General features: G+C 40.9%; 2 protein-coding genes across 7 annotated transcripts in view; one reads left to right on the top strand and one right to left on the bottom strand.

The window, feature by feature from the left end:
* Positions 1-22,742, bottom strand: part of ralgps2 (Ral GEF with PH domain and SH3 binding motif 2) — a 50,733-nt gene that overhangs the window by 2,467 nt on the left and 25,524 nt on the right. For 4 of the 6 annotated variants that reach the window (XM_053863899.1, XM_053863918.1, XM_053863908.1 and 1 more), the window contains 14 exons: positions 21,998-22,087; positions 21,824-21,916; positions 20,776-20,902; positions 6,288-6,425; positions 5,615-5,705; positions 5,459-5,526; positions 5,251-5,389; positions 3,808-3,959; positions 3,651-3,705; positions 3,107-3,184; positions 1,925-2,030; positions 1,132-1,224; positions 679-784; positions 23-114 (listed from right to left, as the gene is read on the bottom strand). In XM_053863899.1, coding sequence (XP_053719874.1) covers positions 23-114; positions 679-784; positions 1,132-1,224; positions 1,925-2,030; positions 3,107-3,184; positions 3,651-3,705; positions 3,808-3,959; positions 5,251-5,389; positions 5,459-5,526; positions 5,615-5,705; positions 6,288-6,425; positions 20,776-20,902; positions 21,824-21,916; positions 21,998-22,087 — 1,428 coding nt within the window. The remainder of the gene's footprint in view (positions 1-22; positions 115-678; positions 785-1,131; positions 1,225-1,924; positions 2,031-3,106; positions 3,185-3,650; positions 3,706-3,807; positions 3,960-5,250; positions 5,390-5,458; positions 5,527-5,614; positions 5,706-6,287; positions 6,426-20,775; positions 20,903-21,823; positions 21,917-21,997; positions 22,088-22,742) is intronic. The other 2 variants (XM_053863931.1, XM_053863941.1) reach the window with 2 other exon arrangements.
* On the top strand, positions 8,202-17,962 carry angptl1a (angiopoietin-like 1a). The gene is made up of 6 exons (XM_053863952.1): positions 8,202-8,445; positions 14,074-14,325; positions 14,388-15,008; positions 15,981-16,174; positions 16,658-16,928; positions 16,989-17,962. The coding sequence occupies exons 2-6, from the start codon at positions 14,136-14,138 to the stop codon at positions 17,174-17,176; spliced, it is 1,464 nt and encodes a 487-aa protein (XP_053719927.1). The 5' UTR covers positions 8,202-8,445; positions 14,074-14,135; the 3' UTR covers positions 17,177-17,962.

The following is a 22,742-nucleotide window of genomic DNA, read 5'->3' on the forward strand; positions in this document are numbered from 1 at the left end:
AAGTGCTTGTCATGACCCTGACCTGCTGTCGGTTTTTCTGACAGGCGGTGCTCAGATGCTTGAACCAAAGCAGAGCATTCATCCTCGAGCCTGCTTGGTACTTATAGGTGTTACCTAAGAAACAAGGCCCAAAACAGTGTTGAGATTCCAAGTCTTGTATTTCCACCTGCTGTGAGGAGAGGCTGAACGCTCACTTGACTTTGGCTAGACTACTAAAATAAATCAGAAGGACATGTGGAACGGTTCATAGCAGGAGCATCTGGCATATTTTTTAGCTATTCACTGACTATGTAAGGACACACTCATGGAAGCATGTCTATGAAACAAACCACACCTATACTGATAACGCTCACAACACTCTTTTACCGCATTGATCATTGATCTCTATTTTAACATCTAATTGAAAAGGATGACTTAAAGATCAGATTCAGTGTCACAGAATTCCTCATTCAGCCTGCATTCTCAATTTTTCGTGCATAGTGTAACAACAGAGTAGCTATGGATTCAATCACAGCAAGTTCCATTCATACTTTATCTTCAGTTGCATTTAAAACAAACACAAGAAAGAAGATTATATATATAATCCATATGAGGTGGGCATGTGTGCAGGAGCACCACAAGCTTGAGAGATTTTCAAAAACGTTATTGACGATGAAAAGTGGAATTTAATTGTCTTACCGTGTTCTGAGTCAGTCAGCAAGAAGACATCCGGGTGTTCTGGATCGTCGGCCATCATGGCCATTAAGCCCACAACACTCACGCTCTTAGTGGAGGTTGACTTGAACTAGGGAGACACCAAGGAAATGACTTTACATGTGACATAATTGTGTCTGTGTGTGACATCTGTGTCAATGAGCTCTTCCACGTGGTTTTTATTATCCTGAGAGAGTCGCTGCAAACTTGGATGATCTCAGTGTTCTCATTATTCAATGAGTGCTACCATGTGTCTGCTCTTTCTTCTGCTGGTTCTCTTCCACCTTCTCACCTTCTGTTTAGTCTCACTTATCTTTTGCTTGTATGTGTTGGGTGATGAATTTAGTGCACATTTTACCAGACCAATTCAGTAGCAGTGTGCCAAAAAAGTATATATAGATTAATATTAACATATTTTAATATGAGTTTGTTACTTACATGTTTCCTCTCTGTGGCTTTCAGGGACTTTGCAGGGTAGTAGTACAACTGAGTTCCGCAGAGAGCAACCCAGTATTTGGTCCAAGAGGCCACCTGGAGCAGAAAAGGTTGCAGGCATCAGCATCCCTCTGGATTGAGTCAATGTCTCGTCGTAAAAGGGTTATCAGGGGAAGCCTGTTGACAAGTCTAACACTCCCAACCGCTCAATAAACTCCAGCCCACACATTTACAACAGACACCCCAAAAATGGGCCTTTTGTTCATTCACACTCTATGAACAGATAATATCAATAAATGATTTTTAGACTTCAAACCAGTTGTAAAATAGAAGTGACACAATACAAGCTGCGGATGTGTGAGTAGCATAAACCCTCAAATGATGATGATGGAAATAAACCTCACCCGACCGCAGGTTCAGTATACACGATAATATGACATGAATAGTAATATTAACTGGCACCACGGGTGTGAAAATAAAGGAGGACCCCTTGTGGAAACCCTAACAAGTTGCACTAACATAAATTTGTCAGGTCAAAGCTGAAAAACTGACATGAAATATGAAAAATAACAAAAGCGATCGGTACGGTAATAAAAGAGGCGTAAGGTTTGGTGAAATGGAAATGTTACAACAGGGACGCATCAACATACAGGAGCAGACTAGCATCGTACATTAAAGAGTCTCTCAGGACTAATCTGCCCTACTCTGGAAACTTTTTACAGTTCATTTGCCACAACACTCACAAGAAGGACAGAATGATATTTTCAGTGTTCAGCGTCACTGTGAGAGTCCTTACTGTTGGTTTTTTGCCCTCCTTCAGAAGGGTTTTACGTCTCAACACTCCCTGGACTGCCACTGCTCCTGGATACAAGTGAACCGCAAGTTCCTCGGACTCCGCTGAGCTAAGACAGGACAAAAACATTAACAAACATGTTTATACACCAAGCTGCAGTTCTGCTTTACAACTTTATTATTTACAAGACCTTTAGATTCTCTTTCTTATGGCAAGAAAGAAATATAACAGAAAATATCAGTGTCCATTTTCATGAAAAACAGATGCACACAAGAGGCATGCATATTATGTCCAACTACAAGATAAGAGTCGACAGTGCAGGAGCTAGAGAAGCTGATGGGAAAAGAAAGCACAAGTCAACGGGATTAATCCATGACGGCACAAAATTGTTAAAAGAAAAGAAGCTTTAATATCCTTGAACTGCCTGTTCAAAATCAGATTGTAATTGATCTAATTGACTGTGTGTGTGTGGGGAGAGCGGGAGCACTTTGTGGGGACCATTTCTTAACAAAACACTATCCTTGTGATGACTGTTTGTCTTTGTGGGGACATTTGTTTTGGAAGTTAAGGGTGAGAGGCAGAGGAAAGCATCATGTTAATGAGATGAGATGTCCTCACAAAAATAGCGAAACAAACATGTGGGTGATTGGTTCATCGATTCTTGTGAGGACCAATACTTGATAAAACATTTCACCCAAAAAGTTTCACCCTTAATGTGACGAATAAGACTTCCTAATAACAAGAGCACTATAGCTGGGTTAAAGTTTGGTACGGGGTTATGGTAAAGTTTAGCCATTGGTTTAAGATGGTTAGGTTAAGGGTGAAATCATTATGTCAGTGAGTATCCTCACAAAGTCCTGACAACGGATAAATGCGTGTGTGTGTGTGTGTGTTTGTGTGTGTGTGCGTGTGTGAGAGAGAGATTAGTGTTGAAGACATGCAACAGAGCAAAAAAAGTCACACAATGCACCATAAAATGAAAAGAAATGACAAAATCCCAGCTCCCATCACCCTATTTGTTATTTCACCCTGGAGTACTAGCACACAGGATCCCACAACCACATTTTCCAAGCATGACACCCCAAGCACCAAAACGCAGTGGCCCTTTGATGCGACTGAAGGCCATGAAATAGAATAAGAAGGGTTTGGATCAGATCAGGTTCGTTCCGGTCGGCATGAGTATACCTGCTGGGCCTTAGGACTCCTCTGTAGGGGATGCGGGCTACACGGGTCACCGGGCCCAAAGAGTGATAGAACCGAGTCCTGTTCAGAATAAGATAAGATTGAACAGGACATGGGGAACGGAACAATGTCAATGCGAGGTTGGCACTCCGTCTAAACAGCGTGGGTTAGGAGTGGATGAAGAAGCTTCCGATAAGAAGAGGAGTTATTGATGGATTAAATCAAAAGCGTTGATTCAGGAAGTTTATGCAGCTGGGTGGGCATTTATAGTCGAGCCAGGTTGGAGTTTAGACCTGAGTGCAACAGAGGACACAGCACTTTCCAATGTTAAGGATTTAATATGTTGCAGGCGGCCAGAAGAGCAGGAGCATGTTTGCGCCGTAGCTGAAAGCTGAGAGGGTGGATGGAGGGTGAGGCATGGAAGCCTTAGCAGCGGGGCTAAGGCTATGTTAACAACACACTATTATGTTGTTTTTTGGTCCACAAAAACATTCAGTAAAGAGGTTATGAAGAGAAATCTTGACAAGATGCTCGCTTGTAACCATACCTCTCAAAAGCCGGCCAGGACACTTCTTCACTGAGCTCCGAGCCCTCACTGCTCCCTTTGAACAGATACGAGCCACTTATCAATGAACTGATCACCATTTCCAACTAACAGCTGAGTCATGTACGAATACGAAACTCGGCAGAAAGTAGTGACTTACCAAGTGAAATACCACTAGACAAGGTTGAGCTCTCTGCTTGCCCCCTTGTCGGGCTGTGACTCTCCATTACACTATCATCCAACAGATGGCGAGAACTGGCATTGGGGAAGGTAGCACTTTTGAACTCCACTGTATTCATTTTGTGAATAAAACTGTAAAAAAAAAAAAGTAGAAGAGATACCAGGAGTCAGCATCTTAAAGCTTGTTGGTTCAAATCTGGACGGCGTGTCACAGCAGTGTTCCCAAACCCCTGGGCAGTGGACCGGTAGCGGTATGTAGTGTCTCTGTGTCTGTGTGTCTCTCTCTGTCTGTCTCTGTGTGTCTCTCTCTCTCTGTCTGTCTCTGTGTGTCTCTCTCTGTCTGTCTGTCTGTCTGTCTGTCTGTCTGTCTGTCTGTCTGTCTGTCTGTCTGTCTGTCTGTCTGTCTGTCTGTCTGTCTGTCTGTCTGTCTGTCTCTCTCTGTCTGTCTGTCTGTCTGTCTCTCTCTCTGTCTGTCTGTCTGTCTCTCTGTGTGTGTGTATATATATAATATTTTATTTAAAAAAAAAATGCTAGTTTGAAAAATGACCGGATTCTCTCGGTTAAGCCTCGGTCACATGAGAGCCAAGATTTAACCCACAAGCTCACAAAATGAGTAGGAAATAGCTGTTCCCCTTTTCAGGGGAAAAGGCTCTTGTGAAGAGACACAAGAGCCTACGACTTCGACAAAGAAGAAGAAGCTTTTAACGAGCAATACCAGGAGTCGTACACAATAAATATGGATGTTTTTGTGGCAGTCTACCGTTACTCCCTCATGGGACCTTCTTGTTGCAGAGAAACAAGCTCAGGGCTCTGATTGATTTCACGATATGGTGATTTAAAATTTGCATATTTATATTTGGTTTTGTGGTGCATCTGTATGCTATTTTGAAGGCATGTTTAAACGTTACCATCGCAACCAGTGTCAGAGAGCATAAGGGCACTGGTCGAGAAGAGGAGAGATTGTGAGTCTGAGTGGGCACACAAACATGCAGAGGCCTTATCTGACGGTTCAAAGTGGCAACTTCATACCCCCCGGGCCACGTTCCAATTGTCAAGCGTTGACCAGCCCGCGGTGAAAATAATGGGCCACTGTGTTCCAGTGTTAAATGTGCAGATGAATCAGAATCCTGAGTGTAAACTGATTGTTGCTTCAAAGGAACAACAGCAATGACAGTGAATGATTAGAACATAAGTGTGTAGTGAACTTACTGGTTCAGGGTCATGAGAACAATGACCCATCTTATCTCTGGTCAATGCCACACAAGGCACATATATATTAACAGCATGGTGATGGACACAGTAATTAACACGTCTGTCAGCAGCAAGCTCACTATGAAAGTTATACTAGCAAATTCACAAGGAGGGGGTTGGCTGTCAATCACTGTGTTGCACAGTCAGTGTGTTAATTGACTGCAGAACTCACTTGTAACCCAAGCTGTGGCACTTCCTGTGGCCATATGGCAGCAGGTTTCGAGGTGAGGGGGGTGTGGCCGGAACCTTCGTACCTTCCCCAGTTAATGTACATTTACGGCCACAAAGAGGGGACGCTGATGCTTCTGGGCCTGGAAAACAAGAGGAGTGAGCCAAAAATCGCCAAGTGAGGAAATGACATCGAGAACCGACAGACTCACAGACAAGATCCTCTTTAGATGCATTTCCTCGGGGAGTGCTGGTACCTGGCTCGATTTTCTGTGACAACCTAAAAAGTAAACGAACGTTAGCACACATTGCCAAGATTAGAAACAGAACTTCTTTTAGACACAAATGTGCATTGCTTATTGTCTTACTTGTAATTGTCATCCTCCACAAACTTCTGCAGCTCCTCGATGTACCGGACTGAGTTGAGATACTTCTGTATGTGAGGCAACACCTGGATATCTGGAAATTATAAACAATATTCAAGCGTCACATTAATACTGATAGCTAATGACAAGATTTTCACCTCAGAATGAGGCCAAATACATCATCAGTGACATTTTCAAGAAAATCTTGATGGAATACAAAAATAATTTTCCTGAAGCTGGACAACTGGAAAATGAACTGGAAGCTGAAGAAAAATAACACTCAAGCCTGAACATGATGTCAAAGTTTAAGAAAGAGCGTTTACATTTATTAATCAACCTGAGTAGTTTAACCTTCCTATTATCCAGAACATGGCAATTCTGTCAATAAAAATTAGTGTGTTATTTTAAAAAACAAAATCTAGACTACTCAAAACTTATTTCCAGACTCTTCGTGCTTCTCAGGCCATTACAGCAAATGCAGCTGGAGGTATTTTTTTGATCACATGTCATAAAAGTTCAAAAGCCTTGATGAAAAACAGAACATATTCCATAACAACTGCAATAGGACAATCGATACTATCCATGTAGCCCAAACCTGAAGCATTACATTTTGAATGTAGTTGAATGTAGTCAGCAGAGGCCATATGAAATAACACAAATGTCAGTGAGGACCTACCATAGGTACAGGATCTCTGCAAGTCCGATATGATTCTGAGAATGTTATTCATCAGATTGGATCTCTGTTCATTCTCCAGTATGCTGCCAGTGGAAGGGTATGCCGAGTCGATGTACGTGAGGTCAGACAGGTACATCCCTGTAAGATGAAGAAGAAAAGAGGCCATTAACTGACTGAACAATTCAAAACCAAACGCAAGAGATAAAGGTCTCTTTCTTCTCTCCAACAATAAGAGGTCAGGTTCTATGGTGGAAGCCAAATGAGGACAAAAACCATCTGTGTCGGGTGTTATTTTAAATACGAACGGGAACACAGTTTTCATACCCCGACTGAAACCTTAGCTCATTAGAAAGCAAACACTGTGAACAAACAAGGCTGCAAATCATCATACACCCCAATTTCCTGGAATTCTTCATTCACGTGTCGTGCAGCTGTGGATGCTGAGGTGCGTATTTTGATGATAGATTCCCTCATATCAGACCAAGTCAGGGTTTCATACTAATCCTCATTTAATGCTCATCAGTTTACATTTCATTTCTGTTTGGCTGACATCGATATACAATCAAATCCCTGATATTATAAATATTCATATTGGAGTATAAATCTGGACTCGGTCCTTTGACTCCTCAGTGAGAGACTCATTTTTTCATAGACAAGGATGACATTCCATCCTGACAAGCTTGGGATTGAACGTTGAAAGTTGCACAGCAGACAAGCCGACACCAATTCTTTCCCAGATAAGTGTAAACACTGAAGTATATACAAACAGGACGCCATGACCAGCTCCAATACACAAAAGAACCAACTTATGTATGAATGCAAACCAAACAGAGTCTGATTGGAAACTAGATCAGAGCAGCATGGTTTACAGTTCTATGGAGGAACAGCTGCAAGGTTAAAAAGCGAGGGATACTGCGGGACAGACGAGAGGGATTCTGCAGGCTTAACTGCTGTACCTTGTGACAGCATGTCAGGGATAACAGCTTTTGGTCATGCTAAAGCTATCTTGCCTTGCACGGTCTCAGACAGTACTGGAGGATTTGGAGGACTTATTTAGGTATGCTTACCTTAACCTTAACCTTAACAAATTCAGTAAAGCCAATATGGGCGTATGTAGTTTTTCACAAGAGGAGGCTTGTAAAGAGCCCGGGACAAAGGTTCTGGAATATAGTCATGCATCTTCTGTGAGTGTAATTAACATCAAACACACACAGACAAAGTAAGAGCATTTTTTCTCACATCTAAAAGTGAATCCGTGAGCGTCACATTGTGGACTATGAAATTAGGATTTTGACTTTGTCAAAACAGATTTCAACAGCAAAGCAAACACTTTGAGTGCTACGACTGACTCATCTGATTTTTCTTTTGGCTGACAAAGTAAATGACAAGGCTGATGAGAAGTGAGCAGACTCCACCTGGAGCCGAGACCGCTCCAAAACATTTTTTTTCCCTGGCTGGCAGCCTCTGTTCTCTGCTCTCACGCATTTCAGCCGAGACTCCACAGGAAGTTGTTGAAATTTCAACAGCATTATAATCGGCCTGTAACATCACTGAAGCAGAGGGAAGGGCCAAAGTTGTTTTGGGAATGAACTAGCAAGGATTAAGCACTTAAATGGTCATAACAGTGGAAACAAAATGAATAACGAGTCAAGTAAACATCTGAATCAGACTTAATGTCATTTACAAGAATAAGCCTGAAGTAAAGCTTTTAAAGCGAAAGCTCAATCGTTCTTTGTAATGACATCAGTGTAGGATGGGCTAACGCAAAGAAAACAGAGGGAAAATGCAATCTCCTGTTCTGACTTCTTCATCCTCCTCCCCTCACTTCCCCCTTCCCTCCCATTCCTGGTCTCCCCCATCCTTTGAGAAAAACTCAATGCATCAGTCACCAGAGTTCAGTCTGCTAAAGTGGCCGGCTGTTGAATCATGCCAGCGCCCAGGGGCCAGGACAGCTGAGTCCACACTGAGGAGAACATCTGAGGGAAGACAGCCTTTTTCTACATTTCATTTACAGAGCTGAATTACTTTATGTGGACACAAAAACAGAGGATAAAAAGCAAGAGATGAGACCTGGGCGTTGCTGCTTGGTGAAGGCACACCACAGCACACACGTGAACCTATAACAGCAAGACACACACTCCACCTGCAGCTAACAAAGGTAAATGTTGCCTGTGACCCACTTTTTGTTCTGAGTGTAGGAATGGTGATGTGTGTTAGAGCCGTGCATGTGTGTGTGTGTGTGTGCGTGCGTGCGTGTGTGTCTGGCCAGCTGTGAGAGCTCCGGCTGAGAGGTTAGGACTTTTCGTGACTGGAAGCTCTGGCTTCAGACAGAAACGTTTAGGAACGCTTCTTTGGCTTTCCTCTGTAGCCTTGCACAAGAATACAGTACATGGTGGGAGATGGTGCAACTTCCTTTACTGGGATACATTCTCACTTATTTATAGCATTAAATGCATGGTCAGGAGTAAATATGCAACACAGCTTGATGAAAGCATAAAATAGGAAGCAAAAGTAGGCGAACTACAGCACAATATTTGAGGCAGACCATGTTGATGGAGAGCCTATAGACAGATATGTTAGTTGGCTTGTCTTGGCACATTCAGTACTACTACCCACTGAAACCAAGCTACTATGACCAAACCTAGGACCATATAAGCAATGTCTTTCCCAAAGGCATTTTACTCCATTTGGATGTCATTAAAGCATCAATCTTGACAAGACGTCGGTTAAAGCCCCAAAAGGAAAGAAGACCATTCCATAGAGCTCAAGTCACCTTGCGGAAAAGAGGAGTGATGGTACATCGCAGAGTTACTTGACCTGTATCCTCAACCCTGACAGGCTGATCGACACTAAACACTTTAGCTACAACCTCACAGCATGACAGAAATCCCTTTGAGGAGTAATGGCATCAATCTGCTGCACTTCCAAGCTACCAATGGTCGTCTTTATTTATTCCATGGTTTGGTAGCAGGAAATACACTAGTTGTTTCCAAACCACATCTGGGGATGATGAAAATGCCCACAAAGAGAGAAACAGAGAGCAATCTGAGTCGCCTCATCCCACTGAAATTTAGCCACTCACACAAGTCAAAGTTTTTTCAGAAACTATTGCATTTCAACAGTTAATCCAACATTTTCTTATTTTCAGATGTAGTAAATGACAATACCCAGCATATATAATAAAAGGTATAAGAGTGTGGGAATACGACTGAACTAAAACTAAACTACGTAAATGGAGATTTATCTGCACTTAACTGACACAAATGACCATCGCAACAGGAATGCCATTGAAGTCAGTTTTCATTATAAGGCTTGCGAACAGCATTCCTTGAAACAGAGAATCACGGCACTTCTATCTCACAATAACTAATAAAAAAATACATCAGTGAGGAACAGCTGCTTTACCAACATTCATTACATTCCATGAAGCAGCACAAGGTCTTGGGCCTGAGTTTTATACTTGTACTACGCAAACAAACAACACAGGGTCAAATCCAGCAAACCTCAGTGAAACAAAGGATTTCTTGAAACACCAGCATTAGGTCACAGCAGATAGCTTCTTTAACATGTTGCCTTATTAAAGCCTTTAAACTTCCAGGACAATGTAGAAGGTCTCAGATCTTCCTTTCAAGATTGATCCCCGATTTAAACCAGCATCAGAATTTAACTCTTCCATGTGATATCCATGTGGTACAGCATTACTTTTTCTACACCCAGGGCTAAGTGTGGACTCATGGCGGATGCCAGACAGCTGATGTTATCTGGAATGGGCCACATATAAAAGCACGCACTGAGATAAGACATCAGACACACAAGAATTGTGTCTCACAACTTCCGCACAGCAGATCAAAAGTTGTGGGATTTAATGGCAGCAACAATTAACTACAAGAATTACAGGACAACGTTGAGTTAATCTTTTGCAGTAAAGGTGCAGTTCAGTGGTTGAACAAGTCCTGTTTATGGCAGAGGTCTGAGGCTTATTCACAATCCTTCTAATGAGAGCTTGTTCACAGTTGGACAGACAGGTCATTGCAGGGATGAGAGGGTCAGCCAAAGAAGAGGGGAGAGGCATGAAACGAAGCAAATGGGAAAAGACTTCAAACACCTGTTGGTGTTGGCACTGAAATGAGCTTCATGACACAGGACAGATCCGAGCACAGTTTTTAGAAAGAAAGTAGAAAGTAAGAAAATAGGAAACTTTTACATCACATTTCTCCTGGCTTCCCATTCTTCCCCAAGTCCCCTCTGGCTCCTTTCTAATAAAAGACAGAAACTTGCGATGTATCTTTACAGCTTTACTCAAAGAGAAAAGCATGTGCATGTGCTTTATCTCATCTGTCAAAATAACACCAGTAAAGTCATGGATTAGTTGCGACTATAAGGAGAGTGTAACGGGGAAATGGCGGAAGTTATGTTTTTGATCAGAGAGGCATGGTGCTTAGACAGCAGAGGTCATCGAGTGATGGAAGAGGCACTCACAGGTCCTTATCTCTACAATGATGGATAGAGAGGGAAGGCCTTATATGAACCTTGTCCTTCAGGAAACCCCAAGCACAAGACCTGCATGTGTCTGTCTTTAAGTGTGTGTGCTGGGCTGAAAGAGAAGGAAGGCAGGGAAAATGGTTTTCCCACAAAGAGCGATTGATTGCTGGAGCAGATGGGTGGGGGCCAGGTCGAGGAAGGGTGGTGCAGCACCCTAATCCCACATATAGACCTCTGACCCCAACATCAGCCACCATGTTTTAAATTTCACCCAGAAGAGGGAAAACAGATGGGGGCTGTGTGGGCCTCAGGGGTTTCGGGGCGCTCCTTCTAGGTTTTACTCATCGTTGGGGAGACAGTCAGAGAGCAGGAGGATCCAAACATTTCACTGGCTAATTCTTGGTTTGATGTCTTTCTGACCACATAATTCTCAAGCCCAGTGCTTTTCAATTCAAATGTACCCACTTTCATCTAGGTTGAACAAACCACAAAGAAACCATAATATAAAGCAAAAATGTTGATCTGGATTACATTTTTTAAACAGTATAGACTTTTTTCTGTATCTCACCATGGATTAGCTAGTAACACAAACAAAACAAAACTAATAATCCAGGAATTAACAGTCTGATACACCAGCCAATCATTTTGTTGTCGCAGTTTATAGCTCATCAATCATTGGTGCTATAACTACAATGCAATAAGCGTAGGCAGTATAGCACTGTAGTTACAAGAACAAAACATTCTTAAAAAGTTAAAAGTTATTGTTTAGCAACTACAGTACAAACTCCCAAAATGGGACGACAAGCTCCAATTGTTAAACACTTATTTTAGAGTGTAGTTACAGGCATTTAACACAGTGGACATTCTCAAACACTTGCCGACAAGTAATGAACTTATATAAATTAAAAACAAAACAGATTATGAGGCGGATTGGAAGACATGCATCAAAGTACGGCATTTTCAGGATTTACTGGGGATTTTCAGCAAGAAGTGTGAAACAGTCTACTTAAAATGAAAACTATCATGACCCTTCATTATGCAACTTGGATAATGATGTGGAAGACAACACATCATTTACATTCAACCCTCACTTGCGTTCTGTTTTATTCAGTAGCTAAAAGCCTTTTGCACGGCTGTGTCAAAGCTGTTAGTAATTTCACTGTTAGCGCTTTTAATCAAGTCCATGTGTTATTGGGGGACTGCGTCAGTGACTGATAATGAAACTCAGTGTTGACAATGGCCACACACTGGAGGCAGTTCATGTCATTTAAAGATGATTTTTCATATTTGACGCATTAATTATTGATGATTTTGTTTGCATTTAAAAAATGAATACTACACCCAGGCAAAGAATCTAGACTGACAGACACAGCCAACTGCGAGGACTTGTCAAGTCATGTCTGTCGTCTGAATGACATAACGGTTAACTTCGTGAGGATCAACAATAATCATAATACATTAATATTCTATTGAAGTATGCACAGTTGCAGTGCTGACCATTACACCCTTAGTCTTTGTTTTGCTCCCGTTTGTAGACACTCCAGGTCACTTCTAATGAAATAACAGATGAGAATAATTTACTATCATCTATTTTTGTTCAAAGCAGCCACTTTCAGTTTGACTTCTCACATTTTAATGTGAGTACATGTTGACAACCTTAAAATACCTTGCTGAGGACGCAACCAGAACCCATTGAGCTAGGCTAGACAACTCCATACGTTTTTCAGGCACACATGATTAACAGCACTGTCTTCTTGGCTTTGCATGTTAGGTTTGTTGACTTTGCACATGAGAAAAACACAATAAATGACAGTAAATGTAGGGGTGGAAAAGGGAAAGCCACTGTCATAGACAGTGAAAAATATAACAGTGGCACAAAGTTCCTACAAACAGCCTGTTTTGCTGTTTACTCCTCACTGCCTTAGCTGTTCCTTAGATTGTATATATGAGAATACTCCTCAAGAATTACATTTTCTATATCACCAGGTCATGTTGGTCTGAAAGCACAGTGTTGCATTGAGACATACATTTTTGTCTAACAGCATTCTAGCCTCTAAAGATTCAACTATGCTTCTTGTTGGTTTGTTGTGGCAACAAAAAATACTTTGAAGCCTGCATCAGTCGCACACACGGGTGAACTCCTCAACTGGAATGCCTTTGATAGCCTATGGTTCAAAAAAAAGAGGCTTGGCCTGCGGTGCTTAGGAGGACACCAAACATCCAGCACAGCAAGCAGTGAATGGACAAAGGGTGGAAAGAAAATACAAGGCAATGAGGCAAGTGATAGCTGATAGATGACCAGCACTGTCATGTGTTTGTCCTTACCCCTTGGAGGAGTAGAGAAGGATGAATTTAGAAAATGACTGGGGCTCACTGTGTAAACACCTATTCACACAATGATGGATATGATGCTGTTGAGATGATCCAGCTGCTGAAGAAGTTCTGAAGAAGCTGGTTGTCTTCAAGACAACCAGCCGATTCAGTAGTTACATATTCAGACAGTGGTATAATGGTAAAGTAGGTAAAATCATGATTCTACTAGCCACACCACGTATACGTTCAAATACTTACAACCACTTAAACACAACAATGATGCATTGTAGATATTATAGTTATTCATTTCTGTAGATATTTGGGTTATCTCACTACATTCAGATGGAATTGTGTGGGTTTTAATTTGAGGTACAAAACAAAATCATAGTTCGAGCAGCTACTGAGAAAAGTGGAAAATCTTGAAGTGGTTAAAACGTTTAGGGAACCTTGTACAACTGTCTTGTCGTATTACAAACTGGGCGGCAGAGAATCTATATAGCCAAGAACAAGAACTGAGTAGCTACATATGATTCGGTACCAGGCTTCTGGACTCCCGAAAGACTTCATCTTAATACTGGGGAACAGAATTTCTGGAGTGCGTTGGACAATAACCATAGATAATCCACAAAGAAATACAGTCACTACATCGATCGGTAAGAATACACCCTGCACCGCAAAAAAAGGGGTTGGGGTGGCTGGAAGGAGTGTTTGTCAGCATGGAAACTACACACCACACAAAGCTAGCATCTGCCCTGCCAGCCGAACGTGAAATATACCCATATATCTAATCTAAACAAATCTGTGACAATTTATTAAGTGACATCTACGCACACCGAGATATCTTTTAGAAAGAACTTCAATTGGAAGTGACTAATTAAACAGCATTATAGATGTTTTGATCAACACCAATTCCACTAGGGTTTATACAACTTGTTTTTTTTCCTCATTTCTGCCAAGAGTCTGTTTCTGAAAAGTCTTTGTATCTTTCCAGGGAAAGCTAGTTGGTGGGCCTGCTGTAAGGTGTTCATCCATCCACATAAAATTCCAGCAGCAATGCAGGGGCTGATGTGGAGTCTCTTCACACTGATCTGCCTCTCACTCTGGCAGGAAAGTTACTGCAAGAACTCCAGGGAAGCCCGAAGGACCAAAGAGCCGTTGCTCCACAGGACTAAAAGAGCTCCTATGGATCCCGATGCAAAAAGGTGTTCATACACCTTTCTTGTCCCAGAGGAAAGGATCACAGGTTAATATGAATGCATTCTGAGAATCCTCGAAGGTTCATTCTGACCTGACTACTATTTCTAGGTCCCATATGTGCCAGCACCACAGGTCCAGAGCCCGACAAGGATAGAGTGACCCGCATGGACATTTCAGATGTGCGGGATGTGCTCAACAAACAGAGACGAGAGATTGAGACACTACAGCTGGTGGTGGATGTTGATGGTAACTTAGTCAATGAGATGAAGCTACTCAGGAAGGAGAGCAGGAACATGAACTCGAGGGTGACCCAGCTCTATATGCAGCTGTTGCATGAGATCATCAGGAAAAGAGACAACTCTCTGGAGCTTGCCCAGCTGGAAAATCGGGTCCTCAATGTGACATCTGAGATGATGCGGCTGGCTTCAAGATACAAGGAGCTGGAAACTCGATTTGCAACAATGGCTGGAGTCGTCAACAACCAGTCAGTCCTTATCTCTGCACTTGAGGAACAGTGTCTAAGAACTCTAGGACGTGGTGAGCTGCCAGTCGGTCCTCCACTGGTGCAGGTAGTACCACAAAACATTCCAGTAAACAACCGTTTCACCAATGAGATTCAGCGTGACAGTAATAAGAGAGCCATCTCCAGGGGATCCCGCATGAATTCTCCCACAGCAAGCCCTTTTGGGATTGACCCTCCACCCCCACAGGGAACTCTCACATCAGACGGTAAGACATTATTTACTGCCGATGTAAGTGATATTTTTAAAAATGTATTGTGTAATGATAACAGAGAGACAAAGTTGTGCGAGTTAGAAGGGGAACAATAAATGATCATAAACAGCCACTTATGTCATTAGCCAGAACAAAAAGATTTAACTACAGACGATTTAATAAATTCACCGCAATTTCATGCTACAGTTGATTTTCGTTGGGCACCAACAGCTATGTTTTCCTTGGCACTTTTCTTGGCAGTACTGTCCAAGTAATTTATTCCAAATTGCTGTTAGGCTCACACGCACCAACTGTTACACATAACTTTTGTAGTGTTTCCAACAACTGCGCTTGCCTCACAGAACACGGTACACAACTACTGGGAAAATATTTTTAATCTTTTGCTACTCACCTTTTAATGCAAAAACTAAACTTTAAAATCCCTCTGTTTTATTTGACATTCTGGATTCCTTTATTTTCTTCCTTAAGAATCCTAGCATTGAAAACGATAAACAGTTGTGCCACGTCAAACTAAACTTCTGTCACAAGACTGCAAAAATACAATATTTTTACTTTTACAGTGGGAGTATAAATTACTTTGCACCTTTCCCAATGAAAAGGTAAATGACAGAGTCAACACATTTTCAACACTTGCAACATAAAAATTAGGTGAAGAACTTTGTTTTCCACAAGAGATCTGCAACTACTTAAGTCCAATGTTTAGACAGTCCTATTATCTATAAGAGGTCTCACGTGGCTAGCCCTTTTGGAGGTCCTGCTGGGAAGGGATAGAGGGGAAAACAAATGACTGGGCAGAGGGACCATATGTATTTCAACACTAGCCAGGGAATGTTTTTGGAACCTTTCATGGAAAAGGGAGTTAAGGTTTCTTAGGTGAAGCTTATGAAATTAAGCTGTATTCATAACCATTGTCAGAATTTGTCATGGTCCCATATGTACATCCCATAACCGATTTTCCAACCACAGGTCCTTTCAAAGATTGTTATGAGGTGCGACTAGCTGGTCACACAACCAGTGGAATGTATCTCCTGAAGACTGACAGTAGTGACAGACTGATCCAGGCCTGGTGTGAACATGGCCTTGACAACGGAGGATGGACTGTGTTGCAAAGAAGAAAAGATGGCTCAGTGAATTTCTTTCGCAATTGGGAAAACTATAAAGTAAGTCAAAGAGACTTCATAAAGATTGTGTTTAAACTTAGAAGAAAAGAAAAAGACACACCACACAAAATTCTCACCTGTTACCTTCCCAGTTCATTTTGAGGCATTTGACACATTCTCTTCCAATGTTAACGAACTCAGTTTTCTTACACAGTAGTCCAAGCCAAGAAACACATCCAGAGACAAACATACTCACATACAGTTCAGCTCTTCATACTATTCATATCAAAACCACCATTCGACCCCTGTGCTTGCAACAACAGGAATAGCAAACAGCCCTTGATATTAACACGGAACACATTTGTCACTCTCTAACACTGCATTGATGTAAAAACTACCAAGTGAGAGCTTAGATGAAATAAAATTGGCCAGGACAGTGATATCAATTGAATAAGCAGCTCATCATTACATAAGCCTATACTTTTGACCACTATGGAAAATTGTGTATTCATTATTATCCATTGCTCTTTTCCTACGCACTAGAAAGGTTTTGGAAACATAGATGGTGAACACTGGCTAGGCCTGGAGAACATCTACAACCTAGGGAAACAGCGGGACTACAAGCTCATGGTGGAATTGGAGGATTGGACTGGAAAGAAAGTGTATGCCGAGTACAGCAGCTTTCGTCTGGAGGCGGAGAGTGAGGGTTATCGACTGCGGCTGGGAACCTACCAAGGCAATGCTGGAGATTCCTTCAGTAGCCACAACGGCAAACAGTTCACAACCCTAGATCGAGACAAGGATGCTTTTTCAGGTACAGATATGTCATCATCATTTTATTTGGTCTGTAACTAATTGTGTGAATCCTTATCAGGTAATTGCGCCCACTTCCACAAGGGTGGATGGTGGTACAACGCGTGTGGTCAGACCAACCTGAATGGTGTGTGGTACAGTGGTGGTGTGTACCGCAGCAAATTTCAAGACGGAATCTTCTGGGCGGAATATGGTGGAGGCTTTTACTCACTCAAGTCAGTGCGTCTGATGATACGACCAATTGACTAAACGTTTGTCAGTTGCCGGGAAAGAGCCAAAGACTCATCACTTCACACCACTGAGCATAGAGGCAAATGAAGAATGGATATAAATCATCTGTGCCTTTTTTAAGTTGGATAAGGCATGTTTTGATTTGTTTGTTTTGCTGGCCAAAAAGCACCAAGGTCATCTGGAAAGTTATGTGTCCCAAAGATTAAGCCGAGACAAACCAGTTCACAAACATGAAAAAACACACATTCAAAATTGAATCTGGACTGTGATGGTTCTTCAACCTCTCGAACCAGTCTGTGTGCAATAAAGTGTTACTCAAGGGTAAACAAAGGGAAATTAACACTGATGTAAAATATTGAATGTTTTCAAGCAGCTAAATACATCTACATGTCATCATGTCTTTAAAGAGAAGTGTTCAAATTCATATCAATAGATAATATAAGAGTTGCTGACGTTTGTTTGTTTTCTTTGTATGTGTCAGTTTTGAAAACTTCCAATAGCAAATGACAATTGATTAAATCTGCAATACAGAATTGTGCCGTCATGTAAATATATTTTTGTATATATTTTATACATAGAATTTGTTTGCGGTGGATAATTTAAGTGGCATAAATCTACTCAGGCCAGGTGTTTTCAATGTATTCCACTCTGTCATTGTTTGTTATTTATCAGTGTATTTATAGATGGTTTTGTTATTAGCGGTTTATTATTTAGCATAGTATTAATATGTTAGTCTTATTCTACCTTATAAATTACAGGGGCAACAAAAATACCCAAAAGGTTTCATGAATTGAGAAATATGTTTTAATTTATCATCCAATAAACAATATTATTTAAACCACAATGGTAGATATGGTTTCCTTCAAGAGTAGCATGGAGCACAACATGTCAGTATGCTGCAGATGAAGTTTGCACGTCAGAGCTGATGAAATCTCAATTTGAGTATTCTAGAGTGATAATGAACTTAAGAGGGAAAGAGGGAAATCATTTTCTCAACGAATGATGGAGAAGAAACACCCACTACTAAAACTATTTCAAACAGTCAAGATAGAACAGCTGTATGAGGAAACAGTTTCAATGTTACTCGGAAAATAAATGACGTATTATCAGTAGTATCGTAGTATCAGTATTACACACATAATTACACACTTGAACAAGAACAATGTGTTAGCAATCTATCATGCTCATATTTTCTTATGACCATGGCTTTACTGAAGCAGTTTACTTTGATCCTTCAAGGTTAAAAGAACAAAAAAAAAAAGGGTGATGCAAGAGTAAGAAATATCCACAACATATTTTCTCAACCTCAGACTGAAGAGCATTCCAAATTGTTTTTCTTTTTCTGTTATACACCGTAAAAATATGGTTCCCAACCCGATATTCCTCTCTGTGGAGCCGTAAGTGACACAGATGGTAAAACGACTGCTCTGGTCATAATAGATTCATTCAGGAGCAGATCATAACCAACTCTTGCTCATTGAAGAACAAAGTACTTTTAGTATGGTTGTAACTTGTTGACAAATCAGATTAAATCAGACAGTCAGATTTGTTATTGCAGTCTGACTGATTTGAAACCTGACTGGAAAATGGATGGAAAAAATACACATTTGTGTATATTGTATTTCTTTACAGTATAAAAACTGATTACACAGCTAAAATTGCGTCCCTAATACAGGACCACTGAAACATAGTGAAGGACCTACACAGACTAGAGGAAAACATTAGGGGTTGAGAAAACATTTTAAAGGGAGTGCCTTGTTCCATGGTGGGGCCAGGATTCTGTAGCCTCTTTGTCCTTAAATGATTAACTCTTGAAAATGAGTAGGTCCATCTGAGCATTTAACAGGCTGGTGCTGTGGTGAGCACAGACAGGAGCGGACTGTGACTGCGATGCCTAATAACAGGTCAGGGTTGAGAGACGGACAGTCTCATACTAATTCAGCTCTGCTTCAACAAACATAAGCCTCTTTCTCTCAAACTGTTTTCCTAAAGCAGGAATAACACGGACGGAAGACGCGATAGAAGATGAAAGTAATAAAAGTACTGAAGAATTCAAACAAAGAGAACCAATATACAGACATTTGCCAAAAGCTTCCACCAACACATTGTAGCACTGTTATTTGGTATTCACTTGATGTGTGAATGATCATCCAACAGGAATGTTGAAGTGATTTCAAAATGAGGACAGCCAGCAAGCATCATTCAAAAGCTAAAATGTCAGTTCTTTTATTAGACTGAGTTTGAATCTCAGCTCTAGGTCTTCCAGAATATTGGTAACAGAATAAAAGCATGAATGCAGTTGCTTCAGTTCATAGATTTGAGGAAAATAGCACTTGGCCCGACTTAATCTGTATTTTCACACGTTCCTGTTAAAAGACTCACCTTTTCTTTACTGTACATTCTGACTTTCTGACTTACAGCAAGTGCCCACAGTTCAAATATGATACATACCTGTAAGTGTCATGGATGACATTTTAAATATTTCATAATGTGCCTTGGTTTCATCAGGAGGACTCAAATATACTGACTCATTGACTTCTGTTTTGCTATTGACGTGATCGATTGTGAGAGAACACCATTGTTAACAAGATGCCATGGAGGAGTTTTACTTCCCTAACCTCCATTCAGGCCTTTGTACCCGGACGTTGCTGGAGACAACTCCTCTGGCTGTGGATGAGCCTATCCACATAAGATTGGGGTGCATAGTTCAGTCAGTGTTGGCTATGACACATGTCATAGGACTTCGTTAGCTCCTGTAAAAAATGTTTTTCACCTGCACCTTTCTTAAATTGAAGAAGGAGATCAAATCTCTTCTCAGGAGCACAAGATTGCAGCGGCTTCTCTCCATAATGAGTATAGGCATTTCACAGACATATAACCTAATTACGTGCCTTTGAAGGCATTCCAAGTCTTTCCTGGAACTGCACATAAAGGGGAATATTGAGAAAATTTAAACCTCACTGAAGCAATAGATGGTTTGTTTGATTTGTTTTGCCTAACAAACATCAGGACAGCTGTACCTATGACAACACAGGCAACAAACAACTTACGTTTGTGATGTTTGACAATGTTGAATTTCTCATCATCTCTAGACATTAGTAGGTGTCTATGATGGAAAATTAGGAGGGGAGCAATTGGTTTGGCTCCTGCTTTAATAACAAACAGGCTCCTCCGTTTGTTTGTCTCCAGTTAGTGTACGGTGAACATGTTTGACTCCTAGAGTTGTTCACCCAAAAAAGAATAAATCACGGTAGCATAGAATAAATAGCTACAAAACAAAAGATAAAGATATATCTGAGGTTTGTTAATTGGTTTAGATTCTGGTGTACCAACATCATGAAAAACAAATTGAGCTGAAACCACCCAAAAGTGAAACACAGTTAGTGAGAAAGAAAAAGGATAAACTAAAAATAAATGACTCAGGCAATGAATAATCTATGAGGTAATGGTGTGGGACAATTAAATACATCTCATATCCTGTTACATAAAACAGACACGCTAAGGTTTGTTTGTCCAGATGACTATCTTTGGAAAACCCATAAACATGTTCCCATAAAGACAACAATACCTCAGAACTTGTGTTGGTCTGTTTCGGTGAATAACTTTGTGTCTCTTACCTAGGTAGGGTATACACGACACCATGCTCTGGCTGCTGATGAAGTCTCTCAGACGCTTATAGTTATCTTCTTTAGACATCAGGAAGTCCAGCCGGTCAAACGTTGCCTTGTCCTTCCGGCTTAACAACTATGTTGGAGGAAAAAAGGCAACAATGATATTTATAAAAATGTATTTGATATTTTATCACCAAAATAAATGCATGTTTGTGGTTGGAAATGTGACTTAAATGATTATTAACATACTGTTGTGTCAAGACAGCTTTGTATTTATTTGTCAAGTCATAAGTCAATCGTCATGAACCAGTGAGCGCAGGAAATTCAAAATCTCTTCAGTATCTGGCCGCCTGGTTACGTTTATTTGTGAACAGACTGCTGCCAGAGGTAGAGCATGTGGAAACAAAACTCTCCGGGAAGAATTACTTTTGTTTGTTGAGCAGACTAAAACATCTGAACACAAGTTATTTGGTGATAAATGCCCACGTTATGAGAGAAGCAGAAATCCCTAGATGGAATCACTTGGCCATTCAGTATATTGAGATAGTCAACTGACCTCATTCTTTGGGCACATAATGCTGCTGAACAAACCTGGAGCCAATCTCGATAGTTGAATCCAGGTGACTATTTCTTTTTGGCTGAAAAGACAGTTGCAGTCCAACCAAGACATAAGAAAGCCTTGTCCTGCTTCTAATAAGCGGAAGACATTAACCTCAACATTTCCCAGCCAAAGGTATGAAGAAAATCCATTTGCCTCTGTGTGCCGATCTTAAACCAAGTTAAGCAGAAGCTGAACAAAATACTAACCAGTGGATCAAGAGGGAATCACTGATTATGTGAAGTTGTCAACTTGTATGAAAGCAGGAAAGCTATCCATTGTCAGCTGTGTCCAACGTTTTTTTTTTTTTACCACCAACATTCATCTTTTTTTGTCACAGGTATGATGGTCTTAATAAACTGGTTTGTGAATGATGATCTTCCTCTTCACTGACACTTACTCGGCTTCTAGCTCTAACTCTACATTCTAGTTACGAAAAAATTTAAATACACTCACCGCCCACGTTTTGCTAAGCCTGAAGATGGGGGCACTTTGTAGGGCGGACACAACAGCCATCACTGCATGAAGGTTGTTCATGTCACACAGTTTCTGTCAGGAAGAGAGTGAAAAGTAAAAGACAAGTTCACGGAGTAAAAGCAAACTGCTGAAAAGGCAATGTCATGTACGTACCTTGGCGGTGCGAATGTAAAGACTCAAGACCTCAGCTCTGATCTTTAATGTCTGTGCATGAAGAATCTCTCGACATACCCAGAAACTTGTCTGAATGGAAAGAAGAAAAGATTAAGATTTAACACTGGGTATAAATTTGAGGATAAATGAAATTCAAACAGCAGGTTGAAAGCTTAAATATCAATCACTATCAGACTGCTGGGGCAACAATTTACTGGAGATATTTGGCAGACAATCGCTGTTTTTCTGGTAAAGTTACCCAAACTATTTTGTGGATTTAAAATAGAAATAGGCTTCTGTGTTTCTAGAAAGTGTTTCTAGAAAATCAGATATTTACATCAGTTCATTAGTACCCCAGTGCAATAAAATGATTGCCAGAGATTCATTGAAGTGTTTGAATAGAGCCAATAACTATGTAAATTAACTATATAGGAGACACTTTCAAATAGAACATATTTTTAGACATGCTGAAAAGGAGAGTTTTGCCATCTACACATTTCCAGATGTGTCTAGACCCGAGAACCATAGACACACTGGTGATGCTTCAAAAGAATTTATTAGAAGCCGTCTGTTGTAGGAAAATCCTGATGTCGCAAATAGAGGTTCACTGGACAACACACAAAACATTACTACTAACATATGAACCTAGAGAGGAGCTGAATGCGTGGGTTCAGAGCGTTTTGATGATGTTGGAAATTCATTACTGTGGGGAGAGAGACGGCTGGCCAAAAAGTCAGTGAATCGA

The sequence above is a fragment of the Synchiropus splendidus genome, chromosome 1, assembly GCF_027744825.2.
Source record: "Synchiropus splendidus isolate RoL2022-P1 chromosome 1, RoL_Sspl_1.0, whole genome shotgun sequence".
NCBI lineage: Eukaryota > Metazoa > Chordata > Actinopteri > Syngnathiformes > Callionymidae > Synchiropus > Synchiropus splendidus.